We start from the raw sequence: 16,475 nt of genomic DNA, 5'->3' as shown, positions 1-16,475 counted from the left end.
TCTGTGTTCTCCTTGCAAAACCCTGACATGTTCTGATGGTTTTTCCTTCAGCTGTTTGTTTCCTGAGTCGCCAGCATTTCACATGCCCATAATATTCTTCGTCTATGAGAAAGTGTAATTTTTCCCTGGCACCCTTTCAGACACGAAGTTTATTGAGTGATTCAGGACTAGTCTGTGTTTCTCTCTCGGGGATGCGGATTTTGAAACCATACCACTTCTCAACTTTGCACTTTTTAGTAAACTCCCGTACAATGCCTTATGGCTTGCGCGCTAGTTAAAAAAGGACGATATTCTTCTCATGGCTGCCATTAAAATTTCAAGCCTACGCTACATTTACTTCTGCAAAGTCACTGTGTTTGTGTGTCTACCGCAAGCACTTATGTTTGAATGCGGTGTGTGATTTTGCAGTTGCTGTAAATAGATCATCTTTACAGACCACAATAAAATGTTTGTGTAACGCTTAACTGTACATTAAGTAAAAACCTGCATTAGAATACCCCTGTATTCTTCCTATCGGGTAAATAAGCGCATAAAGACGAGTATCCCCACCACTCCCATTACCGCGTGCAGCACTTAGTTACATTAGAGAATGAGGCATTGTTCTGCCAACTTTTGTTTCCCTCCATGTGTGTTACTTGCGGTTACGGGTCCAGCACGCCGACCTACGGAGCGATTCCTTCGGCAGCGCGGCTCTCGAGGCACCTGGGCACCTCGGCACGGCCGCTCCGGTGACAGCCGTGCCATGGCTGGGCACTGAACAGGCTCCCCAGGGAGGTGTCACGGCCCCAACACCGACAGTGTTCAAGAAGAGCCTGGACAACGTCCTCAGACACACGGGGTGACCTGTGGGGTGTCCTGTGCAGGGACAGCAGTTGGACTCCATGTTGCTTGTGGGTCCTTCCAGCTCAGGACATTCTGTGGTTCTGTGGTTATTGGTTTGAGCCGGTGTGTAACTAAGAGTGTTTGGAAGGCGTCGGTGTTATGTTGTCTGCTGAAGGTTGGCTTGGATTGTGTTAAAGTGTCACAGTGTTTTTAAACAGTCTAAGAGGGGTTTTGGGCTGTGGCACCGACAGTGTGCAGGGTGTTTGGGTGGCAGTAGGGTCTGTGTTGCACAGGCCCCTCGCCTGTGCCTTTGCAGACCCGCTGAAGCACTGACAGATTCCCCAGTTCACGCAGCTGTTCGGGACCGTTGCGGGTTTATAAATATATTGCAGGATATCTTTTTGTACGCTTTGCCGCCCTGTGCACTGCTCCAGGTGTGCTTGTCTCCTCGTCCTCTTAAACCCGAGTGCTTGGACTGCAGCTTTGCCGTGTAAATGGGCGCGAGCGGCCGCGCTCCCCTCCGTGCCCCTGCAGCAGCACCGGGCAGGAGGCGACTCCAGCCACCGCAGTTCAGCTCCAGACCAGGGCAGCTATTGCACCGGGCGTTTGGGGACAGGAACCCAGGTTTGGCATTGCCTCTGGTCCTGGTTGGGAATCACAGCCTGCACGAGCGACTTTCAGTATTGTCATAGAAGATAAAACAAGGGGAAAACATTTTTGAATTTACTCTTTGTGTATTGAGGCCTTTTATGATTCATCAGTAAGTAAATATAAGCTAGGGGAGTGATTTGTTTCTAACAAGCTTATAAAATACTAGAGTCATTTGTGAGTTTATTGGAGTGCTGATTATAAACATTCCCTCATGCACGCTCCTTTGTGTCAAATTAACATTCAAAATACAAATATTGCATCTTTGAATATTTCTGTATTCTCTTCCCAAGTATCCAAGATCTTCGATGAGAAACAATTGACAGTGTCACATGAAAAGTAGCCGGGTGCTCTGGCACAGTTTGGACCGTATTTTTCGTTGGTTTGGCGTTTGCTTTGCTCGTCCTGCTTTGCTCGTTGCCTGCTCCATGCTCTTGTATTTTGGTTTTTGATTCAATGCGTAACTGATGCTCATCTAACTGCGAAGACTCAACTCCAGATTGATTTGGTTTTCCCCTCTTCCCCTGTATATTCAGTGCCCAAATTCCTTGCCTTTCCTGTCACCGTGTAACTTGGTTTTATTAAGTGGAGGAAAATCCTGCAAGGGCGGATCTTATGCTCACATTATTATAGTGGCTGCCATTTAAAAAGTCAATTTTTGCCTACAGGCAAAGTATTGTTATCAGAGTTTGTACCTATTTTGCATTTATACGATTGTATCTTCCCTACCTCTCTGGGGTGACGGGAGCAAATGCCGACTTGTTAATGCTGATTGTTGAATCCAAGGTTAAAATAAGAACTCACAAGAAAAATGAAGAGTAAAATGGTGGGTAGCTGGTCTTATTGTTTCCTCTTTTTTTGGTTCAAAAAGACAGCTTGATTAGGACTTTATTTTATTTGAAGGAGCAGCTGAAAAGCTGTTTGATTCTTCCGGATTGTTCATTCTTCCTCAGTAACTTGTGCGGGCCGTGGAATCTGCTGCTTCTCGTGTGGGCTGATGAGGTGGATACCCCTAAATCTGTTTTGCGGTTCAAAGAATACACATCAGGCCCTTCTCCACAGCCATCCCATTGTGCCTGGGGGCCTTCCCAAGTCCTCCCCCTGTGCCTGGCTGGGAATGGTGTTTCCAGATCCCTTTATTTGAGAAAAAATGCAGACTTGCCTTCTATCTTTCATGAAGTTTGGAGTCTGTGTACAGCAGAAGAGTTTGCACATGGCTTCCCTTAATGAATTCAAAAGCTAATGACATATAAAATGAAGAAAATGTGCTTCTAAAACTTTAAATAAAGCCAAGCTGGCTGCCTTGCACAGTGACAGCATATCTGCCAACAGCTGTGTGTCTGACCGAGCTACTCACATAATAAAATACAAGGAGATTTGTTTATGTAGGCAAAAGCCAAAGAACTTTGGGTTTAGGAGGCAGGGAGAAGGTTTCTGCCCATGTTGCCAACCCGCTGCATTGTATTGTGATCAATGTCTGTATGTTAGGAAGTGCTACCAGGGGTAACTTTACAGTCTGTGCTGTGCAGAGTCATTGCCCGGCAGTGACAGCTCTTCCAAAAGGTCGCTGGGTTACAGCTTGTCGTCTTATTTGAGATGAAGCTGCTACAGGGTGTGATTTCCACCTGGACTGTGGAGTGTTAATCGAGCAAATCCCATCAACGTCCATGGGAGACGCTCTGTACGTTCACTTGTGCATTTTCCCACAGTACAAGGATATATGTCTGCATAATGCAGAGATGCTTAAGATATTTTCTTGTTTTCATGCAGATTCTTCTTTCTGACTGCCTCAAGAATATCATGCATTACTGCACCTTAGGATTCCTGACTTTAAAATGTCTGATAGGGGGTTTTCATTCTTTTGGGCATATTTGCACTTAACGAGCTCTGAGAGATATTCATACCATTCAAAATCAGTCACCTATCTTGGCCAGCCAGACCTTATTTAGTCACCCTTGGTTCCCTGTGTTGGCAATGGCATCTCATTTCGCCAGCTCCGATAACCGGTTGGAGTCCTCGTGGTCCCGGGGGAGCGGAGGTGCCTGGGGACAGGGGCTGGGGACAGGAGTGTCCCTGGGGCCGGGCTGTGACGTGTGTCAGCCCTCGCAGGGACACGTGAGCTCCAGTGCAGTTCTCCCCAACGATTGCATCAACGTAGCTGGGTAATCATCATATTATTTTCACCAAAAAGGCTGAGAGATATTTCCTTTTTTTTGCTTGTCTGCATGTATTTTAAAGAATAATTTTGGTCTGTAGGCTGATAACACCACTGTAAGATTGCTTTTCACACAGAGGCTTTTCCCTAAAACTACTGTTTCTTAATGAGAAGGTGAATTAATATTTAAATGAAATGCATTTGTTCAATCTGAGTGGGTGCAAACTGCTCAGGGTTCCAGGAGTGCAGCATTTGGGTCCTGGGTTGGAGCGGCTGAGGGACCTGGGGGTTCAGCTGGAGAACAGGAGCTGAGGGGAGACCTTCTGATCTCTGAACTGCCTGAAAGGAGCTTGGGGCCAGGGGGGTCGGGCTCTGCTCCCCAGGAACAAGCGCCAGGAGCAGAGGAAACGGCCTCAAGTTGCGCCAGGGGAGGCTGAGGTTGGATGTGGGAACAATTTCTCCCCCAAAGGGCTGTGGGGCATTGGAACAGGCTGCCCAGGGCAGTGCTGGAGTCACCATCCCTGGAGGGCTGGACAGACGGACATGAGGTTCTCAGGACATGGGGCAGTGCCAGGGGTGGGTTATGGTTGGACTTGATGATCTTGAGGGTCTCTTCCAACCAAAATGATTCCATGATTCTATGGTTCCACCAGTCTCGAGGCCGTTTGCTGATCTATGACAGAAATAATGCTCACAGTTGGCTTATACCTGCACTTAAACCTTTTATGCCCACTGCATCATTTCCCAGATACCTATACCAATACAAGCTTGGATGTGACTGTAGCTGATACAGCTGTAAAGCGTTCATCACTGGATACGTATTTCTGTGTTTATGCAGAACGTGCAATACCAGAGCCAGCCCACCTGTACGGACTCGAGGCGTTGCATCGGTGCAGGAGAACTCCTGCTTTCTTTGCTGAGACATAAAATGTTTGACATTTATCATACTTTGATACCTGAAAAACCTTCAGTGTTCCTCAGCTAAACTGTACATCTAGAAGTGGTTTCATTTTGTTACGCGGTCTCTTTTTCTCTCTCCTTTTACCAGTTTTTCTGCTTCCCTGATGCCATCGTGGAAGTGTTTCTCGGCTTTCTCATACTCCATGCATCGCTGAGTGTAGTCGACAACAACTGGCTTGTAGCCTGTCTGTCATGTTAATGATATACTATTAGAGACCGTTAATCTGATGATTATTTACATGATAGATTTATAGTCTATCATGTCAATGTGTACTTGGGAAACTGTAATCTGAAGATCAGGGACACACACCAGTGGGAGTTCTTGTGTTTAACAAATACTGTGTGCTGTCCTGTGTGTGCCCAGCGCTTGCTGGGGCTGAATGTCACCTTGACCTGGGTCCTCACCTTCGGGCAGCCAGAAATGCTCCTGGCCTTTGGCTTTTGGCAGCAGCTGCAGGATGTGGCTGCCGGCCAGTGGGTGGGTGCAGGAGCTCAGCGTGGGATGTGGTGTGGAGGGGACACCTCGTGGCTCTGGTGGCCCTGGAACTGAGTCAGGGTCACGTGCCAGCCCTGTAGAATGACCAAAATCGTATAATCACAGAATCCCAGGGTGTCAGGGGTTGAAGGGCCCTGGAAAGCTCACCCAGTGCAATCCCCCCATGGAGCAGGAACACCCAGATGAGGTTACACAGGAAGGTGTCCAGGCGGGTTGGAATGTCTGCACAGAAGGAGACTCCACAACCCCCCTGGGCAGCCTGGGCCAGGCTCTGCCACCCTCACCCCCAACAAGTTGCTTCTCATATTCAAGTGGAACCTCCTGTGTTCCAGTTTGCACCCATTGCCCCTTGTCCTGTCACTGGTTGTCACCAGAAGAGCCTGGCTCCATCCTCCTGACACTCCCCCTTTCCATCTTGATCCCCAGGAATGAGTCCCCCCTCAGTGTCCTCTTGTCCAGCTCCAGAGCCCCAGCTCCCTCAGCCTTTCCTCACACGGGAGATGCTCCACTCCCTGCAGCATCTTGGTGGCTGCGCTGGACTCTCTGCAGCAGTTCCCTGTCCTGCTGGAACTGAGGGGCCACAACTGGACACAAGATTCCAGGTGTGGTCTCCCCAGGGCAGAGCAGAGGGGCAGGAGAACCTCTCTGACCTACTGACCACCCCCTTCTAACCCACCCCAGGTCCCATTGGCTTCCTGGCCACAAGGGCCCAGTGCTGGCTCATGGTCACCCTGCTGTCCCCAGGACCCCCAGGTCCCTTTCCCCTACACTGATGTCCAACAAGTCATGCCCCAACTTATACTGGAACCTGAGGTTTACGCCCATTTAAACTCAGTGTAAAGCTTTGCGTGTTTTAAAAGCACTTGGCACGTTCCAGTGGGACGTTTAATAAGAGTGTAATGATGTTTTAATTTTAATTTTTAATTTCACGAGAAGAATAGATGCCAAGTAGATACTAGTTATTGCAGTTTGTCTGTATTGAGCTCTTTGGTGTGATATTATCAATAGGATCAGAGGATGGACATACTCCTGCAGTACAGCAGTGCAGGGAGCTGCTTCCAGGGAAGAGAATGGAGACAAGACCAGGAGTAATGAGGGGTCTTCAGGTTTAACTGACATGATGGCACGAGGCTGGTGCAGGGAACAGGCCGTGTGGCCGTGGGCCTGGATTCCAGCCTGTGTTCCTTGATTTCCACCAGGTATCGACATTAAACTTGAAATAGTACAGCTGTGAACATATCCAAACACTGAAATACACAACTAGGGTTGAGTTGTGTGGGAACGCAGTGTTTTTATTAACCTCCAGCCATTCTTAGGGGTTCATTAGCCAGACTCATTCTGTGTGTGTGTGTATGGGCTTGCACACTCAAAAGCACCATGTGTTTCTTTTCCTGTACGGGTTTTGCATTTCCATGGGAGCCACTGGAGTTATTCCTTAATGAACTATTGTGAGGGAACAGCCAGACCTATCAGGCTCCAGTCCACAACAAGTTTTAATATAGGCTAGTAAAAAAAAAAAAGTCATCTTCAGAGAAAGGCTGCTGGAGTGTGAAGTTACCGAGCTAAAGTGTAGTGCATTCTCTAAATTATCTTTATGCAGTTTCCTGGATTAATATCTAAATCTACAATAAAGCTCTGCAGGCGGGGTCCCTCGGGGGCTCGCAGTCAGCAGATAGACGATGCACAACTCCGGGAACTCCTTTGAACTTTCAGGTTTTATTTTTCGCGTAAACTGGAAAACGAAGCTGATGAAGAGGGGCTGGGCAGCCGCGTCTGGGGTGGCTGGGGCTGGGCAGCCCCGTCTGGGGTGGCTGGGGCTGGGCAGCCCCGTCTGGGGTGGCTGGGGCTGGGCAGCCCCGTCTGGGGTGGCTGGGGCTGGGCAGCCCCGTCTGGGGTGGCTGGGGCTCAGCCGCCCCCTTGGGCAGCGGTGCAAGGGCAGCGGGGGCCGGGGCTCTGGAGCTGCCCGGGAACCCCCGTCGCCATCGGTAGGAACCTCTGCGCAGTCTCATCCCGAGTCCCTCTGGGACCGTGCTTCTTTGTAATGGTCATTTTAATATTGCAGTGTACTGACATGTACTGGAGGCAGCGAACTTACAAGCTACCCTATAAATAATTTGGCATCTAATTCTGCATATTTTGAGTTTGAGGCCCCTTGAGATGATGAAAAGAGTTTAAAGCCTGTTGTGTGGGTAGGCTAATTTAGCCTGAAAAAAAGTACCTTTTTGAGGTCACAGATGCGCATAACAAGTACATCACAAGAAGCCTAGGGGTGCGTTACCAGGAATCCATAGGTGCTTCCTCTAGCCCCTGTGTTTGCCAGCAGGTCCTGTGGCTTCTGTGTCCTCAGACCCTCCCTGATTTCCCAAATCCCATTCCCCAGGGAGCTTCCCCAGCTGGAGAGCAGCGCCAGCCCCTTCGTGCTGCCAGACCCTTGGAAAACCGTGTACAACAGAACCGATTTTAATGAGTCTCATCCAAAATCAAATGTAAGAAAACCAACAAAAACACAGAGCTCCCAAGGTAGGAATTCACTTTGGGAACTCTCTGTATTTTTGTTAGTTTTCCTTACATAGTTTCTAGAAAAATCCAAGTCCCTATGTTATCATTTTTCATTAAAGTGATGTTTCTAACCGCGGCGGACAGCTCTCATATCCCTTGAAAACTTATAATAGTAAAATTGTCATAAGGATGAAGCAGGAATGCAAGGTTTTATTAAACAATCTTCAGCTCATAAAAGACATCAGCGTTGTGCCATTCTAGATCATATAAATATATTTCAAAGCAGAATCATATTTCAGCAGAGAGATAAAGCACAAAAGAATATGAGTAGCGGATACCAACATAAAATATTAAACCATCCGAGAAGGGGTGTAGGTGTGTGTTTACCCACATGGGCAAGTTGGGGGCTGCGAGCAAGGCCAGGTTTTGGCGATATATGAGTAGAAGCGGGGGCACGGACACCCCTGACAGCGCACGGCTGTGTTGGGGGGGCTGGCACGGGCGCTCGCCGTGTTTCTGCGCAGCCGAGGGGACATGACGGGTGTCTTTAGGCTGGCGGAGTCGTCAGAGGGAGAGATGAGCTCTACCTGGATAAATAAGTATAAATAGTTTTCTTTCTGAAATGTGACCAGATTATTTTCCAGTTGATTTCCAGCCCAGGTCCCAAGTGGGCCACAGATCAAAAAAAGATAAGGGTCAGTTACAAGGTTGAGCTCATTCGGCGTTGCCATGGTAACTGACCTTCAGCATCCCTAGGAGGACGGCACCCAGCTCCCCAGGTGACATTTCTGCTGCCAGGCCATCAATCCACCGGCTGGCCGGGGCTGCGTGCCGCAGGGCCGTCCCCGCGCCGCGCCAACGGGGGCTCGGCCGCAGCCCCGGCGTTCATTACAACAACGCACCGATGTGGCCCAAATGGTTTGCGTGGCGGGTCGGGGGCTTAGCGGCGGCGAGGAAGAAATGTCGTCTGCGCGGCGGACGTTGTGTTCGTCCGCGGGTTTGCCGGCCCCTCGCAGCAGTGGCGTCGTGTTTGCGGACCCTGGTTTTCCCTCCCGCGCTGGACGGGTTTGAACGAGGAGCAGCGGTGAAGCGGTGCCGGGCAGGCGAGGGGTCGGGGCGGTTCTCGCGGGCTTTGTTTCGCAGGGGTGTCCATCACTGTCCCCCTCCCCTGGCCCCGGCCCCAGCCTCCTTCGCAGCCACATGGAAAAAATTACTGGGGAAGCTCCTGCTTTTCTTATGTTACACATTTTTCCCTTTGCTTACTTATTTACTGGGAAATGAATTGCATAAACAGAATGGTTCCATGCAGTTTTGATTTTATTTCCCTGTGTTGACTCCAATTTCTGTTTATTTCTGTTATAATTAGAGCATTCCTTACATGGCCCATTTAATTCTCCCAGATTTTATGATATAATGGACAGGAGAAGGTTCTCTGTGAACACAGCGGATTAATGCTTTGTTACACTGAATTACAGCATTTGAAAGTTCATTAAAAGTGTGGCCAACTCATGGATGTGTACATCTGAGCACAGGGAGGATATTCCCCTTTATTGCCTTAATTTGCTACGGTGGAGTAGAAATATACTGGTGTGGGAAGCTACAGTGCGGGATGTATACATTGTCGTAAGGAACAAGCATCAGATTGTCTTACATGATCTCTCAAATTAGGACTATTGTGGTTATTCCGTAAGGGAGAATTTTGCTTTATTAAATCAAGTTGAAGAGAGAAGTTTTACCTAACAGCGGAGACAATGCCATCTTCATTTTTATTGTTCAAATCTCCTATCTGTTATTGGTGTGACGACATGTCAGCACACGACAGCATTAATGCGTACTTTTATCTTGCCGTTAATACAGTTATAATTAGAAATGCAGCTGATACAGTACATGGGTTTAATACAGCATCATTAATTATACTGCATGCTTGCCAGGAGGCTGCTAGTGTCGGTTCTCTTAGAGGCTCAGAGACTCATTGTAATATGGATTAAATGCACATTGCTGCAGCAGAAATAGCTTTATGGAGAGGCACGTGCTCGCTCTCAGATGGGCAGAACGACAGGGTGAGTGCTACTAAGCACCTATCAACATATTTAAAACCGTCCTGCAAACGCACCCGGACCGGAGAACCACGAGGGCGTGCGCTGGGTCCGCTCGCCCTGGCTGCCCGGCGCTGAGTCCTGTCCACGTACCCGAATTGATCCCAATACCCGCCTTTGCCACCCGCGGGCACCACCCAGCTTTCACCTTCAGGATTCACATAATCAGCTCTCGTTCCTACTGCCTTCCCTCAAGACCGGTATGGAAATAAGTGTGTGTCTGCCAGGGATCAAATGCTTTTGGAGACAAAAGTAGGTACTGCAAACGTTACAGGATACTATCATCTCCCCATGATACTTGTACACAAAGCGCTCTGTTCCTCTTTTGGCCTGACATAGTTTCAGCCTGACAGAATCCAGCAGGCCTGCTTGTTTTAAACAAGAGCACATCCTATTATTTTTTTGAGAAATGAAGTGTAAAATTAATGCTTATTATTTTGAGCTCTTGGAAAAAAAAAGGCAAGAAACCCCAGATTCTTGTTTGCCATGCGTCGCTCGTTCGGCGCTATAATCAATTGATCCCTGCACAGATACACTTACGGAGAAATGGGAGAAGATCTAGCGCAGCAAGCTGGAAAAATCTGCATTTCATTTTACAAATGAGAGGGGCTGCATAATTCACTTGAGTTATGTAGGTCTCTCATAGATGCTTGTCATGATTAAAAAAAAAAGGCATAAAACCGAGGGAAATGTCTATGTTTTGTGTTGCTGATGCCACACGTTTGGCTGTCGCGCCGCATTGTCGGAAAGCTGCCTCGCATGTACCTATATGATCCTATATAATTCAAGGAAGTTATTCTCCAAAGGTGACTGAGTATCCCTATACATGCACCCTGGTTCTGTGTAAAATAATATGCTGTAAAATGCCATGGAGGAGAGAGTGATTATAGCACCAATTCTATCTATATCTTTGGGCATTTTCATATTTTGAATACACATGCATGAAAAGAGAAACGTTTGTCATGCTAACCATGGTACTTTTTCCCCCCTTTTTTCTTCCTGGATGGTTTTATAGACACAAGAAATACATAATGGACTCCTGTGGGAGCGGAATAAAAACCCCCACCGGTGAGGAGAAGGCCTTATAATTCAGAAGTGGATTTGCAAATCAAAAGGTCTTGCCTCGAGTGGGATAAATTTCCAGATCTGCAGGAACCCATTATGTTTTATTATTTTTCATTCGAGTTTTAGTTTGTTTGTTATGGGTTTAACTATTTAAAATACTGCAGGGATCAGCTAAGAAAATACACAATCTCTGTTACCTAATTAAACATACCAAGCCTGTAAGAATATGCTTCAATTGAACTGCTGAGCATTGTTAGGGTTTTTTTTAAATATTACTAAAATTATGGGTATTTAGGCAGCAAAAGGAGCAATTGTCTAATCAGCACTATGTGTCTGTCCGCATTTATGAACACACGCGCTCACATGGGACCGTGGGCTGTACATGAATCACTGTTTGCCACAAACCCAGTGTGTGGAGGGTAGAAAATGAACGTCAAAAGTGATGTCTCTGATTTGCTCGTGGAAGGAGTCGGTTCCGTTCCCCCAGTACCTGCAGGTGTACGGCAGCGCTGGGCGCCGTGCAGAGCGGGGTGCTCCGCACAGGACACGGTCCCGTCCCCATCTCCTCTCCCCCCCGGAGCAGGTTGCACAAACCCCAAAGTTTGGAGGCGAGGAGCCAGCCTTGCGCTGCAGCGAGGGGAGGGGGCCGGCTTTTGAAGCGCATTCATGAGCAATGTGCCCAAACGCAGGATTGCAAACCTGGCTGCATCCCAGAAACATCCCGGCCGTTGGTTACGGCTGCCCTGGGGATTCGCAGAGCTGCTGCCACCGAGCCACCAGCCCTTTCATCTTTCTGCTCCTGATGCTATTTCCACCCCCCTTTCCCCTTTTTTACCACCTTCCCAACCCACTTATTTACCTTTCCCCATCCCGCCTCCTCCTTCCTCACAGCTCACGGTCAGCACCCGCTCTCACCACCAGCACCCCACTCATTTTTTTGAACGTTATTGTTATTTTTCACACCACATGGAGGGCCCTTCACAACCCACGTACCCTGGGAATTGCCAACAAGGTGTCAGAGCCACCGCACACCCGGGCAGGTTGTGCCCAGCACAGATCCCGACCCATCTCCCCACCTCGGAACAGGCCTTTGGGAGACCCAGAGTACCCAAAGGCCTTATAGACAACAATAATTTCCCTCTGTTTGGTCCTTTTAAAGATGTAAAAAGCTAATTTAAAGAAACTGTAAGTAAAGGTGATGCTTCTGAAGGCTCACGTTATCCACCAGATCCAAACGCATGTGGCGAGAGATGGGTTTATGGTGTAACGTAGTCATTTCTTAGGTGCCTCGGAACTATAAGTTCCCACGTGCTGTCACAATGAAGACGAGACGCATTTTAAGGACGTATTTACAAAAACAATCAGCAAAAGCTGTAAATTTTAGGTGTTTTCTGGTTTATATAAACTGTACATTATGTTGTCTAAATTTTGACCGCTCTCTCCGTCACTTCAAGAAAACGGATTGTTTTGGTTTATGTGTGGAAACGGCTTTAATGTGGCTTCAGTACCTCAATAAAAGGCCCAGTTGCAGCCAAAACCACAAATGTTGGTAAACAGCAAAACATATCATGTTACAAAGGTGGTAGGCTTGAAAACAATGGGAATAATTGTCATTATTTCCCTATGAGTTCAGCTAGAACAGGGGCGTGTAAAATGGGCCCTGTGTATTCAATGCTTAAGATATATGACACGGCAAGTACAATTTCAAATGACATTTCAATACCGTCAATGGCCTCTTCAGCTTGGAAAAAGCCAAGAGATGTAAAATTAAAGCTGCCACGCCACTATTCTCCCATAGTTTCTTCCTCTCCTGTATATCGGCAGTGTAGTCTGAGGCGAGGACGGTGTTTCAACCCCTTTTCAGTGTTGCTGGTGGAATTCGCACTGTTAAATTCATTTTAAATGTCGCTTGGCTATTTACCCAACCGCACCCGGCCAAAGATGCTCCTCATCGCGATGGGATGTGGTGCTGGGAGCTGGGGACCCACTGGAGCTCCCCGGGGCCGTGGCAGCTCCACATTCACCCCAACTTCAAACGGGGTCCCCTGGCCGTGATAGGGGCTGCACCCCGACACCCCGCTCCTCCCGCGGGGACGGTATGTTCATCCCAACTACAAACCGGGTGCCCTGGCCGTGCCGGGGGCTGCACCCCGACACCCCGCTCCTCCCGCGGGGACGGTATGTTCATCCCAACTACAAACCGGGTGCCCTGGCCGTGCCGGGGGCTGCACCCCGACACCCCGCTCCTCCCGCGGGGACGGTATGTTCATCCCAACTACAAACCGGGTGCCCTGGCCGTGATAGGGGCTGCACCCCGACACCCCGCTCCTCCCGCGGGGACGGTATGTTCATCCCAACTACGAACAGGGTCCCCTTGCCATGACGGGCGCTGCACCCCGACACCCCGCTCCTCGCTCAGGGCCGGGATGTTCATCCCAACTACAGACCGGGTGCCCTGGCCGTGCCGGGGGCTGCACCCCAACACCCCGCTCCTCGCTCGGGGCCGGGGCCGCGGCCGCGGTGCCGTCCGCGGTCCTCGCCTCGTCTGTCCCCGCCCGCTGCGTCCCCGACGCTAATGTGCTGTGTCACTAACACGTTGTCTCGTTTGAACCTTGCAGAGGAAGGCATCAATCACGAGTGCAAGCTGTGTAACCAGATGTTTGACTCTCCGGCAAAGCTCCTGTGTCACCTGATTGAGCACAGCTTCGAGGGGATGGGAGGCACATTCAAATGCCCTGTTTGTTTCACAGGTAAGGCGGGGAGGCTCCGACAAGCCTCGGCGTGCATGGCTTGATCCAGAAACGACACTCGGGGGATTTGTAAAATACTGTATTCTTTTCCTTGGGAAAAGAAATGCTGTTCTTGGAAATGTTCAAAATACGGTCTGTGTGGAACTGGGGCTCGCTCCGAAGAGCAGCGCCGTGGCGCTGGGCACCCAGCAGCACTGCGGTGTGTGGGGGCTCTTCGTCGCCCCCCGCCATTCGAAGGCTTTTACATTGTACCTTGTAGTTCAAAGGTGCAATGCATTGCCATGGGCAGGACTTGCAAGGTGCGGACCTGCTCTTGCAAGCCCGTGTTAACCTGAGCAAGGACCCTTTAAAGTCCAAATAGATCCCAGTCTGCCCGTGCTGGTGAGGCTCCCAGTAAAGGTTTGAGAAGACCAGATTTTACAGCTGTGTAGTTTTGCCAGCTGCTCTCTCAGAGGTTTTTTAAGGGTAGTTTTGGCAGTGGAACATTTCTACCTCATGTTGGAAGGCCTGCTAGCCATTCCTGCCCTGTGGTGCCTTTCAAGCTGCCTCATCAGTGCAGATCTTGGGTGAAGTCGCTTGAAGGATCTGCAGGATGCACGGTAGAGGCTGCTGTTCAGATGCTCTTCAAAACAGCACTTAACATCTGGATTTCCAAACTGCTTGAGAGATGGAGACTGTGTACGTGTGACTGTGGCCCTGATGTCAGTGAAAAGGATGTCAGTGCCTTCAGTGTCCATGGGAGTGACACAAACCCACCCTCCTTGGGGTCCATCCCACCCTCCTTGGGGTTCTGCCCACAATCTGAGAACCTGCTTTTCGTATGAGCTCGGAGTTAATTTATCCTTTCCTGAAAAAATGCTGTAAAATAACTTCTTGAGTGCAATGTGTTTAATTCCGCTGAGGGAGCTATTTTCACGTACTGATGATCATTCATATAAAATGAGACAAAAATTAAATGAGAGAGATTTTTAACCAGCTGAAGCCTGGGGTTCAATATGTTTCACTTCCAAATTTCACTTGATAAAGTCAGAATAATTGTCAGTTCAAAATCATAATGCAGATGCTGTGATATTTGTGATGTTAATTTATTTTTTTTTATTTAAATACTGAGTGGTCAACCCATTTAAAAGGTCTAAAAACGGTGACAAGGCTGCCCTTTCAGATTCAGATGTCTGCCAGAAATGCTGTTCTGGGCCAGGTCTCTTCCAGACCAGCCATCAAGGCTTCTCCTGGCCCAGTTGTCCTGCATTAAAAATGCATCTGAAGCACCTGCCGTGGGCCGCGGGCTCCCCGCGGGAGCGCTGAGGTGTCCTCTCTTTGCTCTGATGATTGAGTTCCTCCAGTTACCCGTGGACAGCGGTAGCTTTATGTGAAATATCAAAAATCCATCCAGGATTTAGACTCTGTTAGAAGTAAGCCGACTGTCAGCCTGGAGACTCTAAATTGACTACTTGTAAGGAAATTCTGCTGAACCGAGTGCATCGGCACTTCTCTGCCAGACATCCTTGGTCTTCGCGGAGTCTTTGCGACCGTAAAAACGTACCTCAAGACAAGGTGCCGTATCTGACGCATTCTAACTAATCATACTGTGTTTTTTCAGTTTTTGTACAGGCGAACAAACTGCAGCAGCACATCTTTGCAGTCCACGGGCAGGAAGATAAAATCTATGACTGTTCCCAGTGCCCACAGAAGTTCTTCTTTCAAACAGAGCTTCAGGTATGTTTACAACAGGAGCGAAAGCAAAGCTAAAGCTGTTGATTTCTCTGTGCAACCGTCACCCTTGTGCGGCATTTAGAAAAGGTGCGTACCCTCAGGAAGGTCTCTTCTGCCCCTAAACAGCCTCTCGGTCTCCTCCCCGGGTGCCATCAGGAGAAAGGGGTCTCTGAGCACGGCTGGAATAAATAAACGAGACAAGACAGATATCATGATTCCTTATGAGTATTTCTCTTGACAGTAGCATTGCTACATCCTGACATGTCTACGTCAAACACCTTGTAAATAATTTCTTTTTCTCTATTAATAATTTAGGCACTGATTAACATACAAAGACTAAGCAAATGGTAGCTACCCCCCTCCCCTTCCTCACTTTTAAGACAGAAGTAAAGGAATTTTCCCTACTGAGGTATGAGAGGAAAGTGTGGGTGCAGCTCAACATGATGCTTGGGATCAAGCTGGAACACATGAATGGGATCAAGCTGGAACACAAGAGGTTCCACTTAAATTTGAGAAGAAACTTCTTCTCAGTGAGGGTGACAGAGCACTGGAACAGGCTGCCCAGGGAAGTTGTGGAGTCTCCTTCTCTGGAGACATTCAAAACCCGCCTGGACATGTTCCTGTGCGACCTCACCTAGGTGTTCCTGCTCCAGCAGGGGGATTGGACTAGATGATCTTTTGAGGTCCCTTCCAATCCCAAACATACTGTGATACTGTGATACTGTGATGCTTAATTAGAGGCTCCACCAAGGCACTAGCACGTTAATTAGCTGCTGGTTCTGCAAACCAGGCAGTACATGCCAGTTTGCCTGGTGGCACTGGGGCCCAGAGCAGTTTTAGGCTCCGTGAAGCCGGTGCTCAGCCTGCACCCATCCCCGGGTGCCACCAGCCTTCTGGGGGCCAGAGCCTGCCCTGGCTGTGCTGCTGCAGCCACTTGCGGCCCCCGGCCCCAGGGGCCACCCTGGAGCTGTGCTGGTGAGACTGGGGGTTAAATCACTGAATCACAGATGGTCTGTGTTGAAGGGCCCTCCCCAGCTCCCCCAGTGCCCCCCCTGCCATGAGCAGGGACATCTTCACCAGCTCCGGTTGCTCAGAGCCCCGTCCAGCCTGGCCTGGGATGTCTCCAGGGATGGTTCATCCGCCACCTCTCTGGCCAACCTGGGCCAGGCTCTCACCACCCTCAGGGACAACAATTCCTTCCTCACGTCCAGCCTGAATCTCCCTCCTTTAGTTTAAAACCATCACCCCTTGTCGTGTTGTAACAGCTAAAA

General features: G+C 49.0%; 1 protein-coding gene across 2 annotated transcripts in view; it reads left to right on the top strand.

Annotated features, from left to right (window-relative positions):
* The window catches only part of ZNF423 (zinc finger protein 423), a 218,081-nt gene that overhangs the window by 182,268 nt on the left and 19,338 nt on the right, over nt 1-16,475 (top strand). For both annotated transcript variants that reach the window (XM_082062694.1, XM_082062693.1), the window contains 2 exons: nt 13,360-13,491; nt 15,092-15,207. In XM_082062694.1, coding sequence (XP_081918820.1) covers nt 13,360-13,491; nt 15,092-15,207 — 248 coding nt within the window. The remainder of the gene's footprint in view (nt 1-13,359; nt 13,492-15,091; nt 15,208-16,475) is intronic.

The sequence above is a fragment of the Streptopelia decaocto genome (genome assembly GCF_964273445.1).
Source record: "Streptopelia decaocto genome assembly, chromosome: 11".
In the NCBI taxonomy this organism is placed as follows: Eukaryota; Metazoa; Chordata; class Aves; order Columbiformes; family Columbidae; genus Streptopelia; species Streptopelia decaocto.
Note: the sequence above shows the minus strand (reverse complement) of the source record. Positions and strands in the feature narration are given on the sequence as shown.